Source organism: Sprattus sprattus (genome assembly GCF_963457725.1).
Source record: "Sprattus sprattus genome assembly, chromosome: 4".
NCBI classification, from domain to species: domain Eukaryota; kingdom Metazoa; phylum Chordata; class Actinopteri; order Clupeiformes; family Clupeidae; genus Sprattus; species Sprattus sprattus.
The window spans coordinates 47,271,320-47,298,912 of record NC_137923.1 but is presented as its reverse complement, the minus strand read 5'-3'; the positions used below and the strand labels follow the sequence as shown (position 1 = coordinate 47,298,912).

The 27,593-nt window shown below is 46.5% G+C and overlaps 1 protein-coding gene across 1 annotated transcript in view; it reads left to right on the top strand.

Moving 5' to 3' along the window:
* slc45a4a (solute carrier family 45 member 4a) overlaps positions 1-27,593 on the top strand; it is a 44,224-nt gene that overhangs the window by 8,047 nt on the left and 8,584 nt on the right. The window contains exons 3-4 of the mRNA XM_080836900.1: positions 9,586-10,604; positions 24,626-24,814. Of these exons, the coding sequence (XP_080693026.1) occupies positions 10,280-10,604; positions 24,626-24,814 (514 nt within the window). The 5' untranslated portion in view covers positions 9,586-10,279. The remainder of the gene's footprint in view (positions 1-9,585; positions 10,605-24,625; positions 24,815-27,593) is intronic.

Sequence of the window (27,593 nt, the reverse complement as noted above, 5' to 3'; positions counted from 1 at the left end):
GTCAAGTACTGATGCTACATGGTGGCTCAACGATGATGGCTCCCAAGTAACTCAAGTCACAAGCCTGTAAATCTGTAAATGCACTGGCGAAAAGCTGGGCAATTCATGGCCTTGGCCTTGAAAGCAAGGGCTTTCCCTTGATGAAATGTGCGGAAAGACTCCCCTTGCTACTCCCCTTAATCCCCGACTGCCTGTCTCGTCATTGAGCCTGGTCTGCATGGCCATGGAAGAGAGTGGAGGCAGAGCACCTCCAGCCAGAGGGCCCTCATGGCATCGCCATGCCCTCATGGCAACTTATCCGGCCTCTCACACTGTGAGAGTCCAGTTCCTGGGTGTTGCAGTGAATCTAAAGGGCTTGTTTGGCTCCCGCAATGGCCACTATGCAACGCCACTGCGGGGAGAAGAGGGAAGGCAAGTCCTTTGCATGCCCTCCGCCCAGCAGGAACAGGATTTCAAAGCGCCTTGCGACAAAGCCCAGACTATAGATTTGTCGTGTTGAGCTGGCCTATACCCTATAGCCCGAGGCGTTTTATTCATGCCTCTGTCTTTGCTAAAAACCTGGCCAGACTTCTTTAGACTTCTGTACATTTTGTGACATTCATGTATGCAGTTTGGCTGGTCTTCTTCAGGTACTCAGGCGTGCGCTGCCGCCTGCTGGTCGTCCCCAACAACGGTAATGAGGTTTTGCAGCCTTGATGTTACTGCCATATTTTTTTATAGTGTCGACTCGTCTGTGGTACAAAACTCACTGGTATGATTGGAACGGTAACGTAGCATTGAGGTTGGCTTGCCCGGGCATCGTATTATATAGGGAGATCGCCCCTCCAGGATGTCAGACGTGTATACCAACAGAGAACTGGGGTTGCGGTCGTGACCTTAAGTTTTTAAAATACGCACATAGGCAAGAGTGATTTTGAGTGTAGACAAGATTGAGAGTCTGCAGGGGGAACTGGAGCCCAGGGCTGTAACCTGACGCCTGCAAACTGGGTCAGGGCCAAAACCAACACCGCTACCCACCGCCTGGCTGGCCTTGCCACCTGGCACATCATGTGCTGTGGGGGCCGTAGGACGTTCTGACAACCCCAGACACTTGATCCCCACTTTTCTTTTTTACTGTAGCCAACGTCACACCCCTGCTGTTTATGTTTGTGCGTGTTTTTGTTTATGTTTTTGGTTTGTGTGTGTGTGTGTGTGTGTGTGTGTGTGTGTGTGTGCGCTTCTGTGTGTGTGTGTGTGTGTGTGTACGCTTCTGTGTGTTTACCAGGGACTGTGGAAACATGCATCCCTTCTAGTCACAGTGTCTGGGGTTGTCAGAATGTGAACAGTCTGGATTGTTTTCAATGGGACTGTTTGGAAACACCCTGCTGGTTCGTCCTCTTCTGTCATTCGTGATTCATGATTCATGGTTCTCTGCCTCAAGGCTCTTGGTTTTCTTCCCCATTCTTGTGTTGCGGAGACAACCTGAGGCCTTCATCAAACTTTTTAAAAGATGGAAACATCTAAAAAAGAATTATTGTGCTAGTGCATGGGAATGTGGCAATAAATAGATTTGCATCAGATTAGGCAAGCTTACTTGATCTGTTTATAATGTGCTCTGTATGTGTTGCTTTGATTTCCACAGCCGTGCCTCTCTTATACCACGACCGCCATTGACCGTAGGTACTGTAGACTAGCAGCTTTTTGGTGTTGAAAAAGAGGGGGATTGCCTTCTTGAAATGGCGAAAATATGTTGGCTTGCATCCTGGGAAGTAGCCTTCAGTGGCATGGTTGTTTTTTCAGCTGAGTCCGTTCGATCTGATTCAGGTGCACAACCCAATGGAGGCTTCCCAGCACAGGCCCTCATTGAGGATTTGCAGAGGCTGCATTCCCTCTTCTGCTTCCTCTTTTTCTCTTTGTCTTTCTGTCGGTAAGTCTCTCTCTCTCCCACTGTCTCTTCCTCTGTCTCATTCTCTCACTTCTCATCTCCCTTTTTGCCTCTTTCTTTCTTTCTTTCTCTCTGTCTGATTGTATGAGGCCCTTCATGAATCACAAGACCTGTTGTGTTGACCTTGTTGACGTTGACCTTAGGCTGGTAAACCTGGTGATGTGGTCTGGAAAGGAGGCTGAAGTCGGAGCTTTGTAAGCAACAGCAACAGCAGCAGCAGCAGCAGCAGCAGCAGCTGGTAGGGAGGGGGGAAGAGTGGGAAGGATCTGTCTTTCCTCCTCTCTCACGTTTGTGCACATGTGGGCTCCCACCTCCTACCCTGCTCGATCACCCCTTCCCTCCCTCTTGTTCTCTTTTGCTATCTCTCCCCGATCCCGCCCCCCCCCCCCACCGCATGACTGCAGCAGTGGCACCCCCACCCCTCTACCTCCTCCAACAACCCCCCACAACTATATCCCCTAGTCACTCAGATCAGTGCCTGGTCATGTTGTGTTGGTGCTTTCTCATCAAGGCAGGAACCTCAGCATTCTAGCAATAGTGAAATTGTTCTGAAATGCTTAAGAAAAGAGTTACCTTGTAAGAAACTGAGTGGAGGGGAGGGTACAGTCATTTCTGGAATGGTGTTGTGCTTTTTCTCCCCCCCCCCCTCCCTCCCTCCGCTATAGTGAAAGAATGTCACAACCTAGCCTACACGGTGTAGGGGGAAAAGTAGGCTAAAACAAAGTGGTCTTTATGTACCGGAGAGAAGGAGAGTGAAGGAAGCCAGAGTAGACTCCAGAAATCTAGCGGCGAGACAAGGTCAGAGCAGGCCACCACTGCTTGAGGGGCTCAAGAATAAGACAAAGTTAGTCAGGTTGTTTTTCTCTCTCTCTCTCTCTGTCTCTCTCTCTTTCTCTGTCTCTCTCTCTCTCTCTCTCCCCCTCTGAGTCTTTCTGTCTTTCTTTCTTTCTTTCACTCTTTCTCTCTCCCTCTCTTTCCCTTCCTCTGTCCCTCTTATTCTGTCTCTCTCTGCATGGCCCAGTGCTGATCCAACCCTTATCACAGCAGCTATTATTAGATCATCCTTGGCTGGCCCAAGTGATATAAGAGGTCTTGCCTTTGTAGGACAGTGCAGGGATCAGACGATCGGCTGAGTTTCCATCATGACCAGACAGGATTCTGGCCCCTGCTCAGCTACTGCGTGATGCAGAGAATAAGGGGCTTGCAGAGTACTCAAGAGTTTTGTGTTAATGCCACAGGTATAAATGGTGAATGGTGGAAGATAATTTTTTTCATTGGCTGAAAACAAGGTGACCCATTAGAGATCCAGCCTCCAACTTGCACATATGCCATTGTTGCTTAAAATGAAAATTGCACGTTTTGTAGACGTTTGGGGGAGATGGAATAGAAAGTGGTAATGAGTAGCAATATCAAAAAAGTTGTAGAACAACAAACTTTTGTTACAGTTTGCGAGGGTTAATTTACCTGCTCTGTCTTAAAATAGGTAGTTCTTCATTGTTTGCATTTCACTATTCGGAATTAGTTTCTCATTGTGATGAAATAACCATGCAACTTTTGTGAGCGGTGAATGCATTTCTCAAGCATGACTCTAGCATCAAGTCAGTCAAAGCCTTCTTTACACTACTACGCGTACAGAGCTTGACAAATGAAAGCAATCCTCAAGCAGCCTCGCCACCAGATCTGATGGGTGCACACAGGTCTGGTGAAGGGACACTGAACTCTATGGCTGTAATTCACTTTAGCCCAAGTCAAATACCACACAGAGCGAGCCAGCGGGAGCCCGGCGGTAGGCCTCAGCTGAGCGTGATTAATCAATAATGCCAAATAAATAGATAAACAGGCAGCCAGGGTTCGCTTTCCAGCCAGTCACATGTGTGGGAGACGAGAGGAGGTGACCCAAATAACAACTGGAGAGGGCGAGCAATGGAGAGGGACTGAGGCTGTGTTCAGAATGTCCAGTCCCTCACTCTCTCTCTATATAGATATAAATGGAGTTCACTATGTAGGAACAGTACATTCCAAAACATTCCGAGTTGGTAACTTAGCAACATGCAACTTAGCAACACTTACTTGGCAAAGGCAACAAATACTACACTTCTTAACTAAAGTGCAGCCTATATCTTCCAGGTTATTAAAAAGTTTAATGTGGCTTTTGTTTCATCACCTATTCAGATTGTTTTCTTGCAATGATTTATACTGGAGAAATGGTAGTGTATATTGTCTGTACACTACATCTTGGGGCGCGCGTGGGAAGTTTAAAATGCACTGTATAGTGAATCAAGTTTACAGTTGAGAATTCTGAACAGCACTGCAAAATGGCTGGTTTACCAGTGACCCTGCTCTCCTCTGCTGTGGATCAACCTCTCCCTCTCACTCTCTATGTATATTTGTCCGTCCTACTGCCTTAGACAAGCCCCTGGAAAGTACATAAGTAAAACCTGATAGCTCCTGTGCAGTTGCCTATGCAGTCCTGACACCCCTGGTGAGTGTAATCCATATTGCCTCTAATTTGGGTAAACTGAGCCAGGCTGCCTTGTGCAGTTGTCTGTCTGCACACACACACACACTCACACACACTCACACACACACACACACTCACACTCACACACACAAACACATAAACAAACAAACAAACTCAAAACACGCAACCCCCTTTTCCAGTGTTGCCAAAGCCAACAGCCGTGGCTAACTCGGCTAGGCTTGTTTGTTTTGTCTGAGCTGCACCTGTAACTCTCGCACTAGCTAGGAATGTTCTAGGAGGTCTGTCCTAAATGTAGTTTTTGTGTTTGGTTTTGGTTACCATTTTATCCTCACAGTAGTTCCAGCTCTTAGACTGTTTATGTTTAGGTGTGAACAGCTAAAACAAACTACAGCTTGAGCATGCAGTTTCAGTATGCACAGCTCTCGATTTCAGGTCCTCACTTTCTTGATTGGCGGGGAAACGTGAGCACGTCACATTATACACACTGACAAACAGAGACCTTGTTTTTAGCGTATTGTTGTTTTCTTCACGCTCTGTGTAGAGCTTTGTTTAAAAGCAGAGGCTATCAGCTACATCCCCTTGGACTCCAGGGATACCGAAGTGAAGCGCCATTTAAGTGGTTGCTGCTCAACACCATAGATATCAACACCATAGATAGAGTCATAGATCGATGATTTTCCTTCTATATTCCTTTTCCTTTCTTCAATTTAATGAGATGCAAGTTATGTTGCTGGCTGCTGGGAGTCATCTAAAATGTCTATCAACATTGAGTGACAGTTCCCTATCTGCCTTTGCCCTCTCCCAGTATGTGTTGAGCAGCCTAAATTGATGTCGCTGGCTAGGTGTTTGCATACACACAGACACACGCGTACGTGCGTCCGTGCACACCGTGCACACCCATTTACTCATGTGAGACTCATGTTAGAACCTGACCAATAAAGAGATGATTAGTCCCTGAGGAGGGGGGGGGGGGGGGGGGGGGGGGGGGGGTGATTGCGTAGTCTGCATGTTTGGGATCATTGGCAAGGCACAGGTAATCCAATCCAACTCAAGCCCCTGTAAACAAACAGCCGTTAAAATAGCCACCCCCTGCTGCCCCCCTCCCAAGTCCCTCTATGTTCTGCGTTGGCAGGTGGAAACATGAACAAGCAGCTCCCTAATTCCTTTGAGACCTTGAACTTGAGTGGTTTACCCTTCTCCCACACTTCTTCTCCCGGCCTCTCCTTCGGGCCACTGTTGTGTTGTTATATGGCCTCTTGCGCGAGTCGGGGCGGGAAAGATACGTGCAGCTGTCTAACGTGACGTCTCTCCATTCAGGCATCTTTTTCAGTTTCTGTTGTTCTACGGAGTGTGTGTTATCATTGTGATCAGTGAAGGGTGTTTCCTGTTCCACCACTGTGGGAATCACAGACCCAGAGGGTGGCGTAGGCATTCAGGGACCTTCTGCCTATCCAAGTGCTGTCTTGCGGTGCATCGAGATGACGCAAGGAGCTGTCATTAGCTGTCCTGTAAGGAGTGCTCTATCTCTCTATGTTTTAAGTGGCTGTGGGCCATGAGATTGACTAAGGGGAAAAGGTGCCATTCCTGCCTTTTGTGCAGTTTATTTATATATTTATGGTGTATTATTGTTTATTTTTTGCACATCGGAGGGTGCACACTCAAAGCTCTTATTTACACTGAGTAAATCCAGGGCTTCCTCTGGGCTGCAGAATGAAAGAAAGCCGTTCTTATCAGTGACAGATTAAAATCCCCTCAGTTCACTCTCATCCTGAATGATTAATGGGGCCAAGAAATTGTGTGTGTGTGTGTGTGTGTGTGTGTGTGTGTGTGTGTGTGTGTGTGTGTGTGTGTGTGTGTGTGTGTGTGTGTGTGTGTGTGTGTGTGTGTGTGTGTGTGTGTGTGTGTGTGTGTGTGTGTGTGTGTGTGTGTGTGTGTGTGTGTGTGTGTGTGTGTGTGTGGGTCTTTTGGTTGTGCACATGCACAGGCACATGCATTTATGTCTGTGGAATGCCAAAGCAATTGCACTTCTGACCTCCATTGGATTTTTAGACCTTTCTTGTGGGCTTGCAAGGCAGACCAGGTCAGACTAATCTACTGTGAGTCTAGTATCCTTAAAAAAGAAGAAGAAGAAGTCGTCTCCCTGTCGCTTTTGCAAGTCGTTTAGCATAATGCAGTGCAATGCAGTGGGACTGGAGAGTTATGTAAGCCCAATAAGGCCTACGTTCCCTATAGTATTCCCTATAAAGGACACTGTGAGGTCTGCAGGAGAAGGCCATTAATTAGGCACCAGGACATCAATTGGTGAGCGACAACGAAAGGTCACATTTGTTTGGCAAGGCGAAGTGCTGTTATGAGTAAGCTTAACTTTAGCCTTGTTCTCCTACCGCTCGATCCTTGCAGGTCAATGATCAACATCTTATGAAAATATGTGTGTAGTTTTCCTTTTTGCTATTGTTTTTCTACCAGTTAATTGTTGGCCAAGTGCATCATGATAGGTTCATCTTCTCCCGCTTCCTCAGCTGATTACCTCAATGTTTCTCTCCCTCTCTGCCTGTTTTTCCTTCTTTGTTATGGTGCATGCATTTAGCACAGGCGATTGAAACCATATTCTGGGCAGAAGTGATTGAGCCACTGAAAGATAGAAGCCTAGTGTGTTATTCTCACTCCCATAATGTTCTCTCTCCCTCTCCTTTTCTCCCTCTCTCTTCTCTCTCTCTCTTTCTCTCTCTCTCTCTCTCTCTCTCTCTGCTCACGTGCTGATCCACTCTCCTCTTGGGCTGTAAATGATGTATGAGGGGCCATGTTAATGGCAACACAGGATAGCTCCAACCCCTGACAGTGCATTCATTACGGGCTCATTCATATGGATACCTGTGCGGCAGCTGATGCAGTCCTGCCCCAACAACCATTCTCTCCCCCCCTGACTTCATCCACACTGTGTCTCACACTCATCCTCTGCCAGTTAAATGATACGTCGATGTGTGACACAAACGGACAACGGCAGGAAAGTGGATCATCCTGTCCCGCACTTACACTGCAGCACTCCTCACCCCTTTGTTCGCGCTACCCAACAGACCCCCCTCACACACATTCCCCCCCCCAGCAGAGCTTTGTGGATCAGGCTCCCCAGAAGTCCCAGCAGTGAGCTGTTACATAACCTGCCGCCCCCCACCCCTCTGCACCTCATCACCGTGGCGATGGGGGGGGGGATATGGGTGCTGTTCCTTCAGCTGTTATGTAAGGAAAGATGCCAACACAGAGGGTCGCTTGGTGCATTCAGCTCTAATGGGTCATGGTACCGATGGAAAAAAAGAGAGGGAGAGATGCCCCCGGACTGATTGGGTCTGTGGGCTGTCTCTCTGTCTGTCGTCGGACTTCTAGATAGTTCTGTCAAGGTTCTTGTTTGCAGGTGACTCGTGGGGCCATTAGGTACTGCTGAGAGACGGAGAGTAATGAGCGTAAAGGGAGGAGGCAGGTTGTCTGTACCCAGGGAAGGAGAAAGTGTGGCTGCTGCATCCTCCGGAACCTCTGAAGGCCCACTCTGGCCTGCATCCCGTTCATCATTTGGAGTTATGCTGACCGTAAAATTGATGCATGGATCAACTTTGGCTGGATCAAGGATGTGACCACCAATCAGCTGTGAGATAAGGAGGTTGACCTTTTGACCTCTGGGTGGTTAATCAGTTGCAAAGAGAATAGCAGTGTTTGGCTCAGCCTTCAGTTCTGGGTTATTTGTTTGCACAGTCTTTTCTGTGCCTCTGTGTGTCCACATTTGGACATGGCTCAACCTGTGGATTGTGTGGAAGTTGGGCATTACTTTGGGGAAAATAGTGTATTTGCACTGAATAATTACATTAATTGATGTAGATCTATTTTCAAACTGACATTTCAACATGTTGGTTAGGTGCACTGTGAAATCCAGCTTTATCAAAGTAGGAGACACCTGCTCTTATCAGGTGTAGCACAACACAAGCGTAGCGGTGGCCGCCCAGGTAGATTGATGATCGGTGGCGATAAGCTTCCGGTAGCGGCAGTGGTGTCAGGATCACCAGATTGCCATATTGATTAAGATATGAATCAGTTTAGCGTCTCTTTCTCTCTCTCGCTTGCTGATGTCTGTAAGCAGGTGATAAAAAAAAAAAATTAAGATTTGTTTTTGGGCTTTTTGCCTTTAATCAGATAGGACAGTGAAGATTTGGAGAGGAAATTAGATGGAAAGAAGAGGTGGGATCGGGAAATGACAACGGGTCGGATTCGAACCCGTGCCCCCGTGGGCGTTCCAGCCCGTATGTGGTCGGGGCTACTGCTTGGACCACAGTGCCACCCAGCAAGTGATTTTCATGTGCAGTGTCTCTATCAAGCCCTGTAGGAATGGTCCCTCTGGGAGTCCCCCACAGTGTTAAGACCACACAATTTCTCCTGTGTTTTACATGCTGCACACACACACAACTGTGTGGGGAAAAAGTCGTGCACGTTTTTTTTGCCTTTTCTTCCCAAAAGCTTTGAGAGGATGTCATTGTTGATCATTGCCTGTGGAAATCAACACCCCCCCCCCCCCCCCCCCCCCCTCCCTCCTCCCTCCCTTCACCCTTTCATTTTGTGGCCTTATTTTTTATAAGGAGCTTATTAGACTAGGGCGTTTTTGTGAGATTACCTCCTCCACGTGTAGAGTCTTTGGTGGCGCAGGGGAGGTGTTCTGAGGGAAATGTGCTGCTTGTCCATTGTGGGGACCGGGCGCTAATCTCTCAATGGGTCGCCGATCCCCTGAAACATGCTAATTCCACTGTTTGTTCAGACTTGGCCCAAGAAAACCCGTCTGACGGCTTGTTTCATTAAAAAGCACCATTCTTCATGCCTTTGCAAACAAGGAATGTTCTGGGCGGAATGGGAACACACATTCAAACATTCACACATATTTACACATTGACTTATATATACACACACACACAAACATGCACTCATGCTCAACTGCTTAGAATATAGGGCGAAACAACAACAACAGCTGGTGCTCTTGACCTGTGTGACCTTGTTCTTTGTGATCACGTGGCAGTTGTTAAGAGCAATTTCAGGAAAAAATAATCTAGGACCTGTTCTATGTTCATGTATACAGTACATGCTAACTCTCTATGCTAACATATTATGTCTGCTAACTCTCTCTTTCTCTCTGTCCCTCTCCCAGATTGATCGGCCACTCGATGGGGATTCACAGAGGAGCTTTCACCTGTGCAGCCTGCCCTCCGCCCCGCCACCTCTCCTCCCGCTACACAACCTCCTCCATACAAATCATGAAACTGGTATTAACTGAATGGCAATCTATATGGATTTTTACTAATTCCAGTAGACAATAAATACCCACTCCACCCTACTCCCCCCCCCCCCCCCCCCCCTCACGCGCACACACACACACACACACACACACACACACACCGACACACACTCATACCCATATATATATATACTCACATACACATGCATATGCATGCTGAAGCTTAAAGGGAGTGACCTCATGACAAAGCCATATCCAGGCGAACGCCACAATACCAAATAACCCCTCAACGCTGGTGGAGCATTCTTGGGAAAAAAGAGGCAAACAAACAAACAAAAACAAAACAGGTCAAAGCACATGAGGAATGTATCTTTGAGAGTTTTTCCCTCTATTTTGTTTTCACTCATCGTTGGGTTACCTTGCTAACGCACTGAAGAAGACGCTTTTGACGATTGGATGACACAGGGAGGTTTTGTTCCCGAGGAAAACCATTGTTTGTAAGTTTCGTAGTTTTACTTTTTTCCGAAACAAACAAATAAAAATACTTTGTCATCTTCGGTTGTCTGCTGAAGACGCCTGACTGTGCACCCTTGGCTTGGCCGTGTGCATGCCGGCGACCATGGCGCCACAGAACACTGACGCCGACACAATGCAAGTGCAGGGCGTGGTGGTGGTCCCCACCAAAACCAGCGGGGGAGTGGAGAACGGCAGAGGTGGAAATGGTAGCAAAGGAGGAGGTGGAGGAACTGGAGGACGATCTGGAGGAGGTGGTGGTGGCAAGGACATGGAGGGCCAAGAGGAGTCGCCGAGCGAGGGCTCTATAGACCGAATTCCGCTTCGGAAGTGGATAATGCACGGAGCGGTCATGTTTGGACGAGAGTTCTGCTATGCCATGGAGACGGCACTGGTCACGCCCGTCCTGTTGCAAATAGGTAAGACCTTCTCCTGTTTACTTGGTTCTTTATTTCATGTAGGCTAATCTTTTTTTTCAGTAACTAGATATGAACTCATTTGCTTAGCCAAAAACAAGAGTCCATAGAGAGAACCGAACAGGAGGCTATGGATGCAAATGAGCTTTATGGAAAGGGAGTCTAAAAAAGCTTCATACCGCAGCTGACCTTTTTCAGCCAGTTTTCAATGTCATCTGCACTCTAAAGCCTGCATGAAGCACAGCAGAGTTGGAGGCCTGGGCTGGATGAAGTGCAGTGGAACAGTGGAGGCTGTATAAAGGACCAATTTTGTCCCACTCAATACGTAAGAATACCTGGTGGCCCAAGGTGTGAAATACATATGTCCCCTCGCACCACCCCCAGGGGATTATTCACCATGGCAACTAATGGTCCCAGGCAGGCCCCCAAACTTGGTACATGTCCAGGAGTGTCTGGGGTTGTGTAACAGGACCGCAAAACTCCCAGATACAGCTGATTATCTGGGAGTACACAGGAGTACAGGATACACCTCTTTTCACACGGTGATAGGAGCCACAGATCTACTCGCACAGAAAGGAAGATTGTGAAAGGCCCTCTCTCTCTCTCACGTTCTCTGTCTCTCTCTTCTCATCCTCTCCTGTTCCTCTCTGTGTGTGTGTCTCTCTCTGACGCTCTCTCTCTTTCGCTCTCTCTCTCTCACGCTCTCTCTCTCTTCTCATCCTCTCCTGTTCCTCTCTTTCTCTCTCTCTCTCTCTCTCTCTCTCCTCTTCCTCCTCTCCTGTCCCTCTATCTCTCTCTCTCTCTCTTTCTCTCTCTCTCTTATTCTCTATTTCTCTCTATCTCTCTGTCTATCCTCAGCCTCTCTCTCTCCCTCTCTCTCTCCCGCCCCCTCCTTATCCTCTGCTGTTCCTCTCTCTCAGCCTGTGTCACCTGACTGAGTTGGGATTAAATGCTGTCATGATGCTAAGTGATGGCCATACTCTCCTGAGGGGTCAGCAGCTCATCCCCAGATCCCAGCAGAGGAGGGGAGGGGAGGGGTGGGGTGGCTGTTTGCATATGTGTGTCTGTGCATGCGTGTGTGTGTGTGTGTGAGAGAGAGACTGTGACTAAGCACAAGATTAAAATCACAGTGTCGACTCAGCAGTCTCTAACTGCAGAAGTCCCTATGTATAGCGCTGCTAATTGGCAAGTAGAGACTCATCCTTTGAATAATATAAAGCCTAAAAATAAGGTCCTGGCAAAGGAACATTTCAGTTTCCCACACCATGTCCTTGGTCAAAATGAACAAAGGCCAGTTTGAGTATTGTGTTTTTTTATAGACCGGCTTTACCCACCGAGAGGATATGAAACTGAATGCTTTTGAACCATAACACAGTGCCGGGTGGCTGGGGGCGGGGCACTGTGTGGTGGTGTGTTTGATGGGCCTTCGTTCCAGGAGAGTATTTTTATCTGAAGTTCTGTTTTAGTCGATAAAGACCCCATAAAAATTGAGAAGACCCCATATTCACACACAAACCTGTGTGTGTGTGTGTGTGTGTGTGTGTGTGTGTGTGTGTGTGTGTGTGTGTGTGTAGAGGAGACACCATATTCAAACACAAACTGTTGTGTGTGTGTGTGTGTAGAGAGAATTGAAAATAGAGTGTGGAAATGTTCCAGATGCTTTGACCATGTGGCCTGGTATCAGTGCTGGGCTGCCAGATAAACACACATGCAAACAGACGTGTGTGTGTGTGTGTGTGTGTGTGTGTGTGTGTTTGTGTTGCCAGTCCCTAGCTCTAGCTCACCAGGATTACCTCTGCACAGGATGCAGTCTGTTACACAATCCTCTCCTCAGAGGAGAAAAAAAAACGACGTGTCGTTTAGTGCGGTTGCTCACGTCAGCACCCCTCCCCCCCGTCAACCCCCCCCCCCCCCCCCCCCCCACACTCCAGAGACGCATAGCTCAGCAGCCCGGGATGGTTCTCACGGACGGCTCCCTCCCTCCATCTGCAGCTCTGTTTAAAGGAGTCTGACTCATGGCAGCATGCAGCCCACCAAATTAACCACCGCTTGGTAATCAGCAGAATGTGAACACCTGACTGACTGTGTTAATAAAGGAGTTCATGAGTACATGAGAGAGAGGATAGGAGGATAACTTAAAAGGATAGGAGCTGTGTGTGTGTGTGTGTGTGTGTGTGTGTGTGTGTGTGTGTGTGTGAGAGAGAGAGAGAAACTAGAGAGATCTTATGTCTGCATCTGTCCATTCTCACACCCATACACATACCATGATGCACCTGTGGGCATAGGAGATAAGCACTTCAATATTTTGCTGCCCTATCGAGTCCAAACTGATAACTGTAACTGGGGGTGTAAATAGACCCGGCAGCCCATAGAAGAAGCCCAGGGACGGATCCAGCACTTCTGCTACTACCTGTTGGGGGCTAAACGAGAGGTTTCTAAAGCTCTGTTTACACAACGCCGATAAGCTGCTGGTTTGACCGAGCGGCCATACACTGCGTACAAAGCCAAGGCTGAACCAAAACATCAGGGAACCATACCAAAATGGTCAAAATACAGATAGGCCTAGGTATCCCTCCACCCTGTTTGGGATAAATCTGTTGAGTTTTTGGTACTTGGAAGTAACTAGTAAAGTTCTTTTAATATGGACTATTTCCATGGTGATCTCATGGTCCAATGTCGAGGTTTGGGCTTCTTTTACCAGGGAAATGTCAATCATCCAACGTGATGTTTCACCATAGACATCGTCATGCCAATTCGGTAGGAAGTGCTTATACCCAACAAATAGTTTTTCTATAGTGTATGTGGGAGAGGTTATTTGCATTTCTCTGGGCTTTTAGGAGTTGACTACTTAGAGAGAGAGCGAGAGAGAAAAAAAGACAGAAAGAGAGAGAGACAGCGCGAGCACTTATTGCATTAAGCCATCTGTCTGCCTCTGAAGTGGTGGTGGATTCTACTCCATCTGTCCACAGTTGAAAAGCGTGACTTCCTGTCTGATAAGTGTCCAGACTCTCATGTGGTGGCGAAGTGACCAGGGCAGCGATCGTCACTGACCGTCCAAGTGTCCTCCATGTGACCGTCCATGTCTGTGTCCACCTGTACCGGCATTAGTTTGGGGTGACTTTTAAAGTTAAGCACTACTCAATGGTATAGGGTAGGACCGAAAGATCTGTTTTCACACAAAGGAAAGAAAAAATGCTTGCAATAGCTGGCAGCATATTCACAAGCTTACTGCACAAGGAATATAATTATAGCTATACATCCATGTATTCAATGTGTGATTGGGTATTAGGATGTGAATGTCCTCTTAGAGATATTAAGCATGTGTTCTTTGTTCATATTGAAGTTATTTGTGCAGTCTCTTTTGTGTGACCTGGACATTTTATCACCACTTTAAGAGGCCTTAGGGATTTTACTCCTTGATTTCCAAAATTCATTTCAAGTCAGGTACCACGGTTCCCATTGTGTGAGGCGTAAAGTGTGTATATTTTAAGAGGTGTGGAAAGAAACACAAAAATAAACATTTCTTTGACCAGTCTTTTTGTCCCCCTTGAGAATGTCTTTCTCTCACACTGCCACCTCAACAGAGTGCCTGCCACAGTGCCACTTCTTTCTCTCTCTCTCTCTCTCTCTCTCTCTCTCTCTCTCTCTCTCTCTCGCTCACGCTCTCTCTCTCCTTGTCGTTCTCTCTGTCTCTCTCGCTCTCTCTCTCTCCCCCCCTTGTCACTCCCAACAGGAACCCCACTCTAGCCTGTGTGAACATGGGAACTGAACAATCAGTCGAGTCAATCGTGCCTCTCGCTCTGTTTTTCACAGCTTTTCAACCACTCATTGTGTGTATAATTATTTTTTTCCCACCACTATGGCCGAGTCAGACGTCCCCGTCTCAAGATGGATAGTCGCACTAGCATTGTCTTGGGCTGGTAAATTGAGGAGACATTGACATATAAATTAACCTCCCTCTTTCCCACCCCTCACTCCCACTTTTAAAGCAGTGTTTTCATAACTGATTTCACAACCTCACAGAATAGTTTCCTGTGCTTTCCACCCTTTTCTTTTTCACTGTTTTTTTTTGCTCTCGTATGTGTTTTTTTTTGCTCTCGTATGTGTTTTTTTTTGCTCTCGTATGTGTTTTTTTTTGCTCTCGTATGTGTTTTTTTTTCTCTTTTTTTTTTTCCATGCCTTAGCTCGCTAGCATTTGCGTGTTTTGCGTTTCTCTAATCTTGTCCGTCCTTCCTCTGTAGTTCCATAAACTAATGGTAAAGGTGTGGGATTTGAGTCGCTCTAATCTAGACAAAGCCAGTCTTGAGTGATGATGTTTGATATTTTCAAGGTAAGTGTTGCTGGTCGGCTAAAATGTTAGGTAACCGTTGCTTCGCTTTGGCGTGATTTAAAAAAAAAAAAAATTCGCACTGAGCTCACAGGTCATCTTATCGTCACATCGCATTCAAAATCTGAAACTAGCTGAAGATGTTTTATATCTCTTGTAGGCTGAGCGAACAGAACACATTTAAGTGATTTGATTTTTTGCTGGTGTTGGATTGAGTACTTAATGGCTGATGTTTGATGCTTCATGATGTTTGTGTAAGGCCCCACTTAAATTCCCCACTGGTTAGGATTACGTTTTTAAAAATAATCTCAGCAGGTGTGTGTGTGTGTGTGTGTGTGTGTGTGTGTGTGTGTGTGTGTGTGTGTGGTGTGTGTGTGTGTGTGTGTGTGATGCTCTATGCAAGGCCCTTTGGATCACCAGGCTGACGTATGAAGAGGCTAATCTGGCGGTTTAGGGGATTGCATAATAGGCACTGGTGGATTACAGATGATGAATACATATCAGCATGGGACAGCAAGATCTCTGCGTCAACAACCCCTCTCCCCCTCCACACACACACACACACACACACAGAGCTGGATCCAGATGGGTTTATCACATCTAAAAGCTGGTTGGGTTGGCCTTGGGGGTGATTGCCATCATCGTGTGTGTGTGTGTGTGTGTGTGTGTGTGTGTGTGTGTAAATGGTGGGGGATCTCAGTTCAGTGTGTTTGGCATGTCCAGTGTCACTTCCCGCCCGTCACCCCATTATGTCCCACTGCCGTTAAACCAGGAGCCCAGAAATGCCAGCTATTTGCAACAACAGCATTGAATCTCCCATTTCTGGGAATGGCTATCAAGACCAGAAAAAAACAGGGCAAACAAACAAAACGACAAAAACGACAAAAAAACGACAAAAAAATAAAACACAAAGCATCGGAAAATGTGACATCTGCGAGCAATGTTGGGAATGCTTGACTCGGCGCATTTTCCACATTCCCTATCATGGAACGTTCCCCGGTGGGAATGCTTGGGGATGAGGTGCTGCATTCACCAGCCTCCCATCTCTGCTGTTGATGAGGCCAAAAAATGGAGCTAGGTGGCATCAGTGGAATGGAATGTTTTTTTTTTTTTTTTTTTAAAGGAACGCCACTGTCATTGTATGCAAGATTCCACACTGCACCCCATTCGGAAAACACGCCATCTATCTGACCTGGTGTTAAACTGTTAGCAATTCCAATAACGATAACGAGAATACAACCTGCCATCATCTGTTCTGGTATGATTTAAGTGTGATGTAAATGCCATCGTTATTATACTTGGTTGTCAATGATGTGTTAAGGGGAAGCAACTGTTCACTTGTAGGAGTACCTCTCGGTATAGCCTATAATGTGCCGCAGTATCTCAAAGTGTCCTCTGCTACCACGATTTCAAAATTATATTTTTACCATGAGGGGGACAGGGCTTATGGTTTTGTTACAACTACACCAATGCATTAGTCGGCAATAACTAACCCTAGTTAGTTACTAGTATGTAACAACTGGTAATTATAACTTATCATACATGTGCGATGAACAGAGCAGTACACACATGCTGACAGCAGTAGCACAGTAGTGACTGCGTGGGCTTTGACCCCTCATCTTGACCCCCCCTGTCACGTTTCGAATCGATCCATGAACAGAAGCGCGGCAAGAGAGGGTAGTCTGTTGCCCGGACGAAGCTCGCAGCCCTGTGTCAGGCCCCATCTGTCAGTCAAGCTCATGCCTCATGGGTACGCCACATCTTGCATGGGGGACAAGAGAAAGTGGGCTGCGCATGTGCACAGTTAATCTAAAAAAATATTATTATTCATTTAAAACAGTTTGCTTCATTCCTCAGAGACAGAGGAACGGAACTACTCCATAAAGGCAATCTGGGATTGGATCCACGGCAATTTGTATTAATAACATGAAAAAATGCCATGGTGTTGTAACAGTTAATTGTGTGTGGGGGGGGGGGGGTACAGAGTCCAGGTGCTGCATTGTGTGATCACCACACGTTCCCTCGTATCTCTAAAAAAGCTCAGTCACACTTACACCATCTTCTTTTTGTTGTCTGGTCTTTTTGTTGTCTGGTCTTTTCTTCTCTTCAGTATCTCTATTAAGTGTGTGTGTGTGTGTGTGTGTGTGTGTGTGTGTGTGTGTGTGTGTGTGTGTGTGTGTGTGTGGGAGTGGGAGTGGGAGTGTGGGGGAGTGGGAGTGGGAGTGGGAGTGGGAGTGTGTGGGAGTGTGGGGGGGGAGTGGGAGTGTGAGTGTGGAGTGGGAGTGTGGGGGGGGAGTGGGAGTGTGGGGGGGAGTGAGAGTGTGGGGGGGAGTGAGAGTGTGGGGGGAGAGCGAGTGTGGGGGGAGAGCGAGTGTGGGGGGAGAGCGAGTGTGGGGGGAGAGCGAGTGTGGGGGGAGAGAGAGTGTGGGGGGAGAGAGAGAGAGGGGGGAGAGAGAGACACTTTTCTGCCTGTCTGTGTCCCAGGACGAGGTGGCTGCCTCACTGCTGCAGTCTTATGTAACCCAACTGGCAACAGCATTGTGTGTGTGTTGGGGAGAGATATGCCCATGCAGTTTTAATTGTGCCCTTCTGGAGGTGGAAGATGAGAGTGCTTACTGCATAAAAATGAGAAGGAAGGAGGGAGAAGGGAGGGAGATAATGCTGACGTGGAATCCTCCCCCTGCCAATGAGAAAGCAGGACTCCCCAACATGCTCACACATGTGCCGAAACACACTTCTTCATCCTGACCTGGAGTGTGTTTGCGCATGCGAATACGTGCCTATATGTGTGTGTGTGTATGGCTTGAGGATGGAAAGTGCTCTGCTGCAGTCTGGGTATAGGGGAGGGGGTGGAGAGCATGTCTGTTCCCGCACACACGCACACACGCACACACGCACACACACATACTGCAGTGGTGCTGAGCTGGCCCTTGTTTGCCGCAGTTTCACCGGCTCCATACATCACTTCACCATGTCAGCTGCGGCGCACCCACACCCACACACACACAAACACACACACACACACACACACACACATACACACACACAAAATAAAAGGGTCAATAAGGTTTAGGGGTATATGATACCAGGGAGCAGTAAAGCAATTGTATCACAATGTCTTCATATCACCTTTCACCTTGAGCTGGAGAATATTGGATGGAAACGAGTAATGCTTCTGTTGTGACAGTACGTTGTATTCCACTCCTGTGCAAATAGAAGGTGTGTGTGTGTGTGTGTGTGTGTGTGTGTGTGTGTGTGTGTGTGTGTGTGTGTGTGTCTGTGTGTGTGTGTGTGTGTGTGTGTGTGTGTTGTTGGGATGGGGAGCTAGGGGTGCACGCAGTACTTCTTTCTCGTCATCTACGCCTGTAGTGCTTGATTTCCTCAATATCAGGAAGACTCCCTTTCTCTCTTTCTCTTCCCTTCTCTCTCTCCTTCATGCTCAGTCTCTCTTTCATTTCTCTTCTAGCTTTGTTTCTCTTATGCTTATTCCATCTTACCTCTCTCTCTGTTATGTACTCTCATTCCCACACACTTTTACTTCCTCTGCTACCCATCTCTGCTTTTACAGTAATGTAATAACAAAATGCCTCAGAATGCAGGCGATGGAATTACTGCCACAGGGAAATTGCCGGACAATTCTGCTCTGTCATTGTGTTTCAGTGCGATTTTTCAGTGTCAATCAAACAGTGCTCTGGGGATCTTCACTCATTGGTCTCTCTTGTCTCAGACTCTCCTTCCATTTCTCCTGATGCCATATCACACTATTGGGTGTTACCTTTTGCTGCTGCTGAAGGAGAGGCTGATGTGGTGTATGGCTCCCTGATGGATAGAGTTAAAGGCATTTCTTTATTTCTTTTCCATTGTCTACTGCCTTTCTTTGTCGTTCTCTCTCTCCATCTCTTCCCATCATTGGAACCTTGACAAATCGTGCTTCTTTTTCACACACTATCTCTCTCTCTATTTCTCTCTCTTTCTCACACACTCTCTCTTTCTCACACACTCTCTCTTTCTCTCTCTTTGTCTCTCACTCTCTTTCTTTCTTTATTTCTTTCTTTCTCTCTCTCTCTCATGCTCTCTTTTTCTCCTCACTCACTGCTTGACACCTGACCAAGTGTTCCATTCTCTTCCTGTCTTTTTTCTTATTATGTTTGTCACATTCTCTCTCTCTCTCTCTCTCCCACATTCTGTCCATCAGCATGACTCTCCAGTCTCACGCTCTTGCTGAGCACAGGAGCGCCCACACAGTGACCCTGAACCATCACGTAGAGATGGAAAGAAAGGGAGAGAGAGAGAGAGAGAGAGAGAGAGGGAGAGAGAGAGAACAGCGCCAAAGAGAAATCGAGAGAGAGGGGGAGTCAGCAGACCACAGCCAGACCCCCAGTGGTTGCTATCCTCTCCACAGGTGTGATGGTTGCCTGATGGTTGCGTAACGGTTGTTTTCAGTGTCTCATCGCTTCCCACCTACTCCTTGCCTTTGTCTCTCCTGAACAAATTTGAACAATCTCATCACCCCTGTGTTCATCAGGGGGGCGTTGAATAATTCATAGGTGCTGAGAGCAAGGCCAACTGAGAGGGTGCTGTTGTGCCAGAGCCATCAGGGGCGGTAAGGAGCTGAATGCCCAACAATTGAGGTTGTAATATTTCAGACTCCCCCATCTGTTAAGATCGATGCAATCAACCCCATCCCCCCACCCCCCACTCCACCTCACTCAACCTGGCTTGGTAAATGCTAAGGACGAATTATATTTTAAACCATTGAACCCCTAGGCATGTTTGTGTGTGTGAATATAATGCTGAAGATTAGCCAAGAGGCTAATGGTTGGCATATTGGATTCACGGTGAGTGAAATATCAAACAGGCAGGATCTCTGGCAGGCTCTCTCTTCTCTACCTGTGCTCCAGTCAGTCAGTTGGTGGGTGGGTGGGTGGGTGGGTGGGTGGGTGGGTGGGTCGGTCGGTCGGTCGGTCGGTCGGTCGGCCCATGCCTGGAGCTCCCTGTGCTGTGCTGTGTAGAAGGTCAGGAGGTTGTGCACCTGACTGGGCCTGCTGGGGACTGAAACCGGGGCACCTGTTTCCTGCCATTCCTCTTTCATTGATGTACTATCGCCCAACTACTTAACTTTTGGCCTTTTGCCCCTCCCTCTTTCTTTCTTTCTTTCTTTCTTTCTTTCTTTCTTTTTTCTCTCTGGCTCTGGCTCTCTCCATCTCCCTTCGTTCGACCTTTCTCTCTCTGAACTCCTTTTCTTCCTCTTCTCACCCTGTGGTGGCCAGTTAGTGACGCACTCTCTTGGCTCCTGCTCAGGTTCTCACAAGGCCGTTTGGTGAGCTTGATGGACTTGGATGGGAACAAATGACATTGTTTTATGTGGCAGAGGCTGGCGGTGGCGCTGAGGAGTGGAGTGGAGTGGAGTGGGGAGTAGGCCGGGATGGAGGGGGGGGGGTTGTGGTGAGTCAGAGAACAGGCTGACTCACTGGGTCCAGGAGCGATGCTGTAGTTCCTGTCCTGACAGGTGTGTGTGTGTGTGTGTGTGTGTGTGTGTGTGTGTGTGTGGGTGTGGGTGTGGGGGTGGGGGTGGGGGTGTGTGTGTGGGTGTGGGTGTGGGTGTGGGTGTGGGTGTGGGTGTGGGTGTGGGTGTGGGTGTGCAGGCAGTCAGGCAGTCAGGCAGTCACAGAGGTTGCAGGGTTGTGTCAGAGACTGGTGCGAGGTTCACATGGGTCCTGCTTCATTTTGAGATGCACACATGGAGCAACACTAAGGAACAGGATGCATGTTCTACTTACTTTCTTTGTTGCTGTTAAGGGGCGGCTGTTGTAGTGTCAACAGTCTTCACCACTTAAAAACAGCTTAGCTCCACGATATAATGTACAGTACAGAAGACCTACAACACATCATCAGTAGGTTAGAACTAAACTGTCTGATGACACTCTAATGCCAACTCTCCCTCTCCATTAGTGGGTGAACAGTCTAATGCTGGTGAACTCTACTTCACAATGTTGGGAAGAGCTACCATGGCATGATCATGAAGGGACTCACTGTGCATATGCTCCCTCATGATTTGTATACAGGGATGCCACTTCATTTGCACCCCTCTTTGCATAAATGCTTCCCATGGAAATTATTGACTGACAGACCCTCATTGGTTGCTGCCTGTTTGTCCATAACATCGGACTGGCGTGAACCAGATCGTTGCTCGGGTTGTTTACACAAAGCCCTGGCTAATGACTTTACATTGTGCTCTCGCTGTGTGTGTGTGTGTCTGCGTGTCTGTGTGCCTCTGTGTGTGTGTGTGTGTCACACACTGTAGTGTGTGTCTCAGAAGCCTCTAAGCAGAGTACTCAAAGCAGACAAATAATCAAGTGGCTGGCTGCCGCAGGACTCTCTCTTGGACCAGGCCAGAGGCCACCGGGAGTCAGACTCCCAAGACTCCCACTGCCGTAAACAGCATCCCCTCAGCAGCAGTGGGGGTTTGCGGAGTCTGTGTGTTTTTTTTTTTTGTGAGCCCTAAACAGCACCCCCTCAGCTGCAGTAGTGGGGGTCTGAGGAGTCTGTGTGTGTGTGAGTGCCGTAAACAGCACCCCCTCAGCTGCAGTAGTGGGGGTCTGCGGAGTCTGTGTGCTTCCCCCCTGGTGGGCTCTGGTAGTGTGGGCTCCAGTACAAGTCCCCTCTCTTGTGCTGACCTGGTCTCAACCCTGCTTTCCTACATGGTAAATATTTCCTGTAGCCACAGCGAGTCACCCGGCTCTCAGTATTGTTCGCCATTTTTGACCTGGTGGGAAAAAGGGACCCTTGTCACTATTTACTATAATCTGACGTCCTGTTTGGATGTTTACCGGCTCTGCTTTTTCTTTTCTTTTCTTTTTTTTTTATGTCATTTCTTTGCCTTCGTAAGAAACAAGCATGCGTGTTTACCAACTGATTCAATCTTTTGTCGTCTGTTCGATTTTTGTTTGTATGTATAATAGCAGGTTTTGAAATACATAAAAAAAATACTAAAAAGTTGAAGAAAATCCCACGATCTTCCTAACAAGGAGTAGGAAGTGGGAGGCAGCGTTCCTTAAATGGTCACAGGGCCGCTGGTTTGCAGGAAGTAGGCGCTGTAGTACAAGGTGGAACCATGTGCTTTGCACCGGGCGTGAGTTGCCTGCGTGTCTCCACACTCGTCCCCCAGTCGCCTTCTCTCCATGTGAACATGTGAGTGGGCCTCTCCCTTGGGATCCTGTCTCCTTCCACATCAGGCCAGTTAAAAAGACTGAAGGGTGCCTCTCACACACACACACACACACACACACACACACTTCCGACCCCAGCGTCATTTGGCCCAGCTTTATTCTTTATGTGGGATGTATGTGTGTGTTTGTTTTTAAATGTTGTAAATGGCGACCAAAAAAAAAAGTCTGAAGGGGGCCTTGCCATTTCCCCTCTCTCACAAACACATACACACACGTACACGTCCGACCCCAGCTTTATTCTTTTTGTGGGGTGTGTGTTGGTTTTCAAATGGTGTGGATGGCAACAAAAAAAAAAGGGGGTGGGGGGAACCAATTACCGACAAGCATGGTGGCCAAATAGCTTTATTTTGGTGGATAAATAGTTTCATTTCCATATCAGTGGTAGAGTAGATTTCTGCTGTTTTGCTAGAGCTCAAGCTCTCATTAACATCAAACCCCTATTGATTTCCTGTCCTTTGTGATGCTAATCTGAGGGCCCAATCTTATTGCATAGAGCTGGTAGGCTGGTATACCACTTAAAACAACCATAGCCAGCAGGCCTTCATTTATTTTCTTAGTTCATTTGGTTATAATGGCTGGCTCAACACATGACGTCATGGAGAAGCAAAAATTCCTTTTTCTGGACAGGCACAGAACATCAAGTACCCAGTGCATCTCTCCTATTTGTACTTCCTCTTGAGGAACATCAAACGCTGGTTCTCAACATATGAGTCACAATCTTTGCTCACTCTTGCGCACTGCAGCCACACGCACCCCTCCAATAAACGCTTGCTCACACGCGAGGCTGTATCAATCACTTTGTGGCACGCTGTCGTCCAGGCTTTCACAGCGTTGTTTTAATTTGCTCTTGGTTAATGCACTTATTTTAGTCATGTCATTATGGTTTCCTGGTGGTGCTGCATTCCTGAACCCATGTGTGGGTGTGTGGGTGTCGCGCTGTGTATCTTGTTGGCCGCCGCATCAGCGGTTCCTCTTTCTTGGTGTGTATACTTTCAACTCCCATGCTACTTTCCTGACAAACAAACTAGGCAACCACATTAGGCCCTCCTTGTACTGTTATAAAAAGATTAAGCCATTTTGCAATGCTACAACCGTTTTTCACGTGTCTGACTGACTATGGCCAAGCTGGCCAGCAATCAGCAGCGCTCCGCTTCTCCTCACAGCCCCCTTGCACCATCACCAGCCTCCGTCAGGGAAGGTAGGGTGCTCTGAAAGGACTGCTGTCTCCCGCTGGGAGCCTGGCCTGCACAGTCTGGTCGCCGTGCCTGCGGCCTCATCTCATCACATCACATAACAAGCTTGGCACCGCGGCTGCCTTTGGCACGGTCCCCCTTTGTGAAAGCAAGCTGAAGAGGCATCTTCAACATCTCAGCCGGGGGGGTGAAGAGTGGAGAGGGTGGGGGTGGGGTTAGCGGTGGGGTGGAGATGTTGTGTGCCAATCCTATTAAAGGGGTGGACTTTAGAGCGACGTTGTTTTCTCCATTCTGCGAAGCTGTCTTCTGGCGAACCTGTCTGAGCCAAGGCCTAATCTATCACTAAATATAGATTATGTTGATCCCACCGTGCTTTTTTTTCTTCCATCGTCACGGCATGCGCACACACACACACAGGGTTGGGGACAAACAAACAACCAAGCACCAACCAGGCTGATGGCCACCAGCTTGTCATTGCTCAATTGCCAACAAACTAAGGTTAACCACCGCAACCTTAAGTCCTCCTGTGTTCTGCGGTTTCAGCACCAGTCCTGATCAGTAGCACAAAGGCTTCGAGAACCCCCAACACGGCGAGAAGAGAGACGCTTGACTCATTTGAGAAAATTCACACAGAACTTTCACACTCTGTCACAATTAATAAATGATGCAATCACTGCCGTCATCTTTTGTTCTTGAAACACAAAACCACACAGCTGTTTCCCCCAGTGCGGCACATGGTGTCTGACGCGTTAGTCATAGTGGTACTCTGCCCCTTTATAAAGTCCAATCAGACGGCAGGAAACCAAACGTTGGGCCCATTCCTGAAAAACAAAACAATGAAAGGTGTATTTTATAGAGCAACCCAAAGGGTGGGGCCGTTACCAGTCTGGGGCGGGGGGGGGGATACTATAACCGGCTTCTGTTGATCATGGTGAGCTATTTAAAGCCACCTGTTCCTGTGTGAGCGAGTGGAATATTTTGAATGAAACGCTCCGCGTTTAAGAGGAAACCAATCCCATTCAGGGGAAAGATACCATGACGTCACTCTGATCCCGGAGTTGAGCTGTGTATGAACTCTGGGATTAGTGCGCCACTCGGTAACAGTCTGTTGAACCATGACCTCCAGTAAGGTCCTATAAAAACTAAATTCTGTTGTTTTGATAGTATCCCAAGTGTTTTTTTTTTTTAAATAACATCTGTTCACCCTTTTCTCCATTTTTTTTTCTCTCTCTCTCTCTCTCTCCCCATCTCTGTCTTTATCTCTCAATCTAACAGGTCTTCCAGAACAATACTACAGCCTGACGTGGTTCCTGAGTCCCGTCCTTGGTCTGATCTTCACGCCGCTGATTGGCTCGGCCAGTGATCGCTGCACACTACGCTGGGGCCGCCGTCGCCCCTTTATCTTGGCGCTGTGCGTGGGCGTGCTCTTGGGTGTGGCGCTCTTCCTCAACGGCTCGCTCATAGGTAAATCACATCTGGAGGTCCCCTCGGCCAGTTGACCAATACACACCTTCAGCAGTACAGAGGCATAAAAGCTGTGTCCGTGATGGGAGGGATTTTCTTGTATAATGTACAGTAGGGGTCGGCAATAGGCGGACCGCGGTCCGGGTCCGGACCCAACTGATGTTGTCTCCGGGCCGAGACACAATTGCAAAAAAAAAAAAAAAAAAAAAAGTTTTTTTTTTAATAATTTGACCAACAACTGATGTTCGGTTGACTTTTACAAACCCGTTAAATACATTAAATTAACCATAACTTTATGGTAGGCTATGCTTTTGTTTAAACTTTTTAATGCCAGTAGCCAATCAGATGATAGCCTACTCTACGCTGCACGGGCTCGCTTTTAAAGCTGATACTGTATGCTGTAGCTGAAACTTTGCTAGGGAATATGCTGGACACTATGTTTAATGTTAATAATATGGAAAATCACAATAAACACTGTTGAAATATTATTGAAATGTAGACCTTCATTTGATCTGATAGTCAGTTGTTGACCAAACAGATACTACTAGCGCCTATACTTATATTGGCTAAATATGCCCCTGAATCATAATACACACCTTGACTGTTGGTACATAAAACACATGCAGTCCTATTCAGTGAAATCAACGGTCATAAAAAATGTGTGATAGACCTCCGGACCCAAGCTTGAGGACATTTTTTGAAACAGGACCCCTTAGAATTTTAATTGGATACCCCTGATGTACAGTATATCCCCTCAATGACCCCAACTTGCAAATTAAATGGAAAAGCACTACCACCACCCAAAAAGTCAAGGGGTTAGTGTTTAAGGAGAATGATGAATAAAGGAAGAAAAATGCCTTTACTAGAATGCCATACTGAAACTACAAAGCTATTAAGATTTGTGCGCCTTCCCAAATAGACTAGAACAGGGGTCTTCAACAGGGGGTCCGCGGAGGTACTGCAGGGGGGTCGCGAAATCTTTGGTAGATAAAACATTTTTTTTTAATATTTCAAAAAAAAAAAAAAATAAAAAAAAAGAATTCAACAATTTTTTTCCCCCACAAATTTAAATGTCTTCCGAATCAGAATTGTATTTATTCCCTTTAAATTTATATCAACATAAATCCAACATATTGTAGCGAACGTATAAATTGATCGAGAAGACGTTATCTTTCAGTCCAATCGATACATTCAGCTACCCAGAGGAGCTCTCTCAAGCTGGGCACCGGTTCACTCACAGCACCTTTCACGCAAATACGACAGCACAGGCATTAGCCAATCAGATCGCGTTTCTGCTCAAGTCTAAAGAGTGCGAAGATCAAAAATAAAAGATGGCGGACCAAACTCCATAGCTGGTCTTGTTTGTACCTATAAATTGTTAGTTTGACATTTTTTTACTTAGATTTTAAAAAATAAATAAAGAGAAATAGACACTGTACAAGGTCAAAAAACGTTAATTGTAATCGAAAAATAAGTCTGAGAGGATTTGCGAGGTGTATGAGCCCCCTAGCTACTAAGCATGCTACTAGGGGTGGGGGAAAAAAAAAATCGATTTTTCTCGATTCTCTCTAAAACGATTCTCTCTCGATTCAGAAAAGTTCATAATCGATTTTGTAATTTTATTTATTTATTTATTTATTTTTTTTTAAATGCAAGCTGCATCGATTATTGGATTGTTCATAGAAAGTCAAAATTGTGCCAAGGAAAAGCTTTTTCTCTAATAAAAAATAGAGAAGGTAATTCATCTGTTAAGTAGGAAGTGTAGCAAAGACTCTGAGTAGCAAACTCGAATGTTTTAAAAGTCGAAATGGATTGATAATCGTTTTATCGGTTTAGAATTGATAATCGTTTTTTTACACATCCATTTTATGTTGAAATGCAATTATCGATTGATTATCGATTATCAATTTGAAACCGATAAAATGATTATCGATGCATTTTGACTATTGAATCATTTGAGTTGGCAACTCAGAGTCTAAAATCACTTCCTACTTTGTGTTTGATAATTAAAGAAAATCAACAGATGAATTACCTTCTCTATTTGCTTTATTAGAGAAAAAGCTTTTAATGGTCACAATTTGACTTTCTATGAGCAATGCAATATTCGATGCAGCTTGCATTTCAACATAAAATGGATGTGGTAGAATTATTTATTTATTTTTTAATTACAAAATCGATTTAAAATCGATAATCGATTTTAAATCGAATCGTTGACCTCTGAATCGATTTCGAACCGATTCGTGAGGTGCCAAGAGATTCCCACCCCTACATGCTACTACCTACAATCTTAACAACTTGCTAGCCGTGTGATTGGTTTGTTGACCTGTCAATCTCTCACTATAACATCTATGTTTTCAACACAACTCCATGCGCCAGACTCCTCCTCCGTCATCCGTTGGATCGTGTCAGTCAGGAGTTATTGAAAAGAAGATACATCTCACTAATGTGGGAGGATGTGTGCCATCGACAGATGCTTGAGGATTCACTGTCCCTTTTTTATGTATGATGAAATAAAAACATATATCTGTGAATTATTTTAATAAGTTGTTATAAATTGTTAGCTCAGAGTTGTTTGCAAGATGTATGTTTATGAATGGCAGTGGCACGGCCACCCTGTACCTTTCATGTTGTTAAATGTTAAATTAAATTCAATGTTCAAAAATGTTAAGTTAAATTCGTTGTTCAATAGCTTAATATTGAATACACAATAACAGGGTAGCTATGTTTATTTGGCACTAGGCCCAGTATATTATAAACAAAATGTTATGCAATTTATATA